Source organism: Asparagus officinalis, chromosome 4, assembly GCF_001876935.1.
Source record: "Asparagus officinalis chromosome 4, Aspof.V1, whole genome shotgun sequence".
In the NCBI taxonomy this organism is placed as follows: domain Eukaryota; kingdom Viridiplantae; phylum Streptophyta; class Magnoliopsida; order Asparagales; family Asparagaceae; genus Asparagus; species Asparagus officinalis.
This window is the reverse complement of record NC_033797.1, coordinates 79,537,813-79,541,538: the sequence shown is the minus strand read 5'-3', so window position 1 is coordinate 79,541,538 and position 3,726 is coordinate 79,537,813. Positions and strand designations below refer to the sequence as shown.

The 3,726-nt window shown below is 34.1% G+C and overlaps 1 protein-coding gene across 2 annotated transcripts in view; it reads right to left on the bottom strand.

The window, feature by feature from the left end:
* LOC109837783 (pre-rRNA-processing protein TSR1 homolog) overlaps positions 1–2,146 on the bottom strand; it is a 25,768-nt gene extending 23,622 nt beyond the window's left edge. For both annotated transcript variants that reach the window (XM_020406136.1, XM_020406137.1), the window contains exons 1-3: positions 2,008–2,146; positions 1,844–1,923; positions 972–1,049 (exon numbers count right to left, since the gene is read on the bottom strand). In XM_020406136.1, coding sequence (XP_020261725.1) covers positions 972–1,049; positions 1,844–1,923; positions 2,008–2,098 — 249 coding nt within the window. In that variant the 5' untranslated portion in view covers positions 2,099–2,146. The remainder of the gene's footprint in view (positions 1–971; positions 1,050–1,843; positions 1,924–2,007) is intronic.

Genomic DNA, 3,726 nt, shown 5'->3' with positions numbered 1-3,726 from the left:
ATATATATATATATATATATATATATATATATATAGAGAGAGAGAGAGAGAGAAAGAGAAAGAGAGTAAAGCTCTTATAAACTTAAGTGGATAGAAATACTTGTCCATAAACTTTTGTATCCATTAGATTTGCTTTGAGATTTGTGCAAGACATGAAGGGTATTTTGAGATGTGTGCATTGATTTGCATCACATGCTAGCACAAATCTCAAAGCAAATCTAATGGATAAAAAATATATATATCTATATATATATATATATATATATATAATATTTTATATATATTATACATAATATATGTATATATCACATTTAAAATACTTCATAATCATCACTGTAGAGTCTAGACAAATAACTTCCATCAGTACTACTGAATTAAGCCAAACTAGTTCTTTGTGGTAAATGACTGGATTTTTTAGTGGTTACTCACTTATCCTCACATTGTTCAAAATGCATAAGATTGTCTGCAAAAATATTTACACCTTTGTACCATATAAGTGATACCGAAGTGCATTTCATCCCTCATGCATTAGGGTCTTTCAAAGCTATCTGCTTTTTTTCCAAAAAGTAATTAATCATACCAACCCTTTCCACTTATGCTTACAAACCACTGTAGGAATATCAGATAGTTGTGATTTTCTTTTCTTTTCTTAAACCATCTTAAAGGTCTCTAGTCTAACTTCTCAATAATACATACAGATACATCTACGGATATTCAAATTGCTCTATATTCTTTATGATTGATAATAATACATCAAAGAAAAGATGAATGCAATAATACAAATCTAAATGGTCCAGATACATCAATTTTCAATACTTTTTTGATGATATGCATTCTTTGTGATTCATTCTTGCTATGATCCTTTCTTGACCAAAAGGATATACTCCACTGGGCCTTTTAAAGCTCTTAGCCTATACAAGCATTATGGTAGCTTAAAGTGTGATATCGATAAGTAAAATTGGACTACTTACAATAACACGTGGAGAACTTGACGGTCCACTTGTGGCTCTTTTCTCCTTTAACAGAGCAACTCGTTTTTTATCACGGACCTAGAAAAAGTTTGTAAACATAAGAATGTAAATTGTTAAATATATCTCGTCAAACAATATTAATTAAAATCATAAAATATGTTCATGGAATCTACTAAGAATGCAAATCTAGCATATTATAGATATAAAGTTTCTCAAATATGAAAGTGCATTATGGCTCCTTGAATTATGCCAAGCCTCAAAGATGAACGTTGTTCTTCCACCGGTTGAAATGTGAAGGAATTTTCAAGCGTTGGTCCAAGTTACAGAACTGTAAGCTAACTGAGTGCTCAAGCCTAGTAAGGAACTCAAATAGAGAAGTCAATTGGAATTCTCTTCAGCCTGACCCAGCAATCACATGAGTGGCCGTCGATGGAAACTGGTGGTGGACTGCTGTCGTTTGGAAATCTGGTTCTCGAGTATTGACTTACAGAATGACATATATTGTAGTAGGGTTAAGTGATCCCCTTTTACATGGTGAGTCCCACCTCTTACTTTGTTTGGGTAGATTTAGTACCCAATATATTCCCTATTGTAATAGGTTCACGTTTTTAGCTTGCTATATTTCTCAGTTTCCTTTCTTTTTAAATTTCATTAAAAATGCCATTTACAGTATATTCCCTCTAGCAAACTATCTTTCCCTGTCTCCTAAATTCTGAAGGATTTATCAGCGGTCACATGACTTGAACTTGAACAACATTCACGTTTGGCTTTTCTTGACATGTTACACAACTAAAACCACATAATAAACTTAAAAACTTAATGATCCATCAATTGAGTGACTCAAAAAATTAGCTCGGATTAATTCCCCTCACCATCTTATTGCGCTGGATGCGAGCAGCACGTGCGCCCTTGACAGCATTGCGATGGTCGGGCTTCGCTATCCGCCCTTTATCTACAGAGCATCAAATTTGATAAGAATTAGGGCTAATTAACACGATGGAGGTGAAAAAGATTGAAACCTTTTCTGTTGACTTACCTGATTGAGAGGTCCTATGAACTTGTCGCGATGCCTTGGAGGCGAATCGAGTCTTGTGAGCCTTGTTGACCTGAGTGCGAGAGCCCCCCATGGGAGAATCGGTGGAGATTGGAGAAAACTATGGAGAAGTTGCAGAGATCGCCCTTCGTTGTGAAAAAAAGAGGGCGTTATTTAACAAAACACTAATTTCGGTGGGGAGCGCATAGGGTTTACGCTCCTATAAAGTAGCAGTAAGGCTTTGTGTTAGAAGAACTATGGAAGCAAGTAAGGTTTACGATATATTAACAAATAAATATCAGAAGAATCTTCAACAATGTAAGCTAATATTTGTGAATTAAACTATATTGCATCTCTTTGGTATTTAGTTCTTTAGGCTCTTATAAAGTCATCTCCTTGTTTATTCTTCCATTGAAAAAAAATATCAGTGAGCAAGTTGGTCCTCTCTTCATTTACGACATAATAGCTTTCCCTCTCACTGTGGCTTTATTCTAGAATCAGCACATCACACCAGCAGTTCACGCTCCTTTTTCATTAAAAATATTAGTAAATTAACTATGCCTTACAATGTTTTTTCACCAATATACTAACTAAAATCTTGTAGATAATAGCATTTTAATTCCTTTTGTATTAGGTAAAGAAACTCTGTAAGTTTGGCATGAGTTACGGTGATTTAAATCCATTGAATTATCCCAATTTTCTATGATCTTGCTCAATTTGTAGGTAATTAACTAATGTGAAACTTCTAAAATTTGTTTTTTCATTGATGAATTAACTGATCACTCTACCCTTTCTATTACCTAAATTTTGAAATAAAAATAATCTTATATATAAGCATATTTGAATATAGCTAATTACACAAAAATAGTCCAAAAAAAGCATACACTATATTGTAGTAAATTAAGAAACAAAAAAACAAATATATTTAAAAAAAGGCAAAAAATCTTATGCGCAGATGAACACAGAAAATTTCACATCAAAGGAACGGTCAAAATTTTAGGGGAAAACCTAGATCCGAGATTACGATATGTGCATTTAGAATTTAGATAGAAAATTTTGACTGAATTTTATCGAAAGATTTGAGATTGGAATTCACCTGAGAATCGAGAGGCGGTTGAGGCGGCGGAGGAGGGGGATTGGGGTCGGGATGATGAGGAGCTCAGCTGCCCTAGAAAGAGAAAGAGGAGATTTAAGGGGTTTTAGGGTTTTGGGTTTGGGGATTCGGGCGGGCAAAGGGGTGAATAGAAACCGCCCGTTTACTAGCTATTTAGTACAGTATTGTTTAAAAGAGAATTTTTCAAAACAGACTCATTCCCTTTTTTTTTTAACCGACCCTTTTTTTTATTTACCAAAACCGACCCGATTTTGTAATTAGCTACTTAATCACCTTCCTAAACAGTTGGGGTTGGCAACTCCGACTATTTAGGACATTAATTTTAAGGCTTCTAGTTAGGGTTTAACACCTTCCTAAATAGTCGGGGTTGGCAACCCCGACTGTTTAGGATGATGATTAAGCTGTTAATTATAAAATCGGGTCGGTTTTGATAAATAAAAAAATATGGGTCGGTTTAAATAAAAAAATTTGAAATGGGTCTGATTTGAAAATTTGTTCTTGTTTAAAATGAACTCGTCTTATTAGACCTATTTAAGTAAATAAATGATAAATCTTAGGCGAGCCAAATAATGAGCGGATCAGGTGGGTAAATGGGCATGGATAAAAAT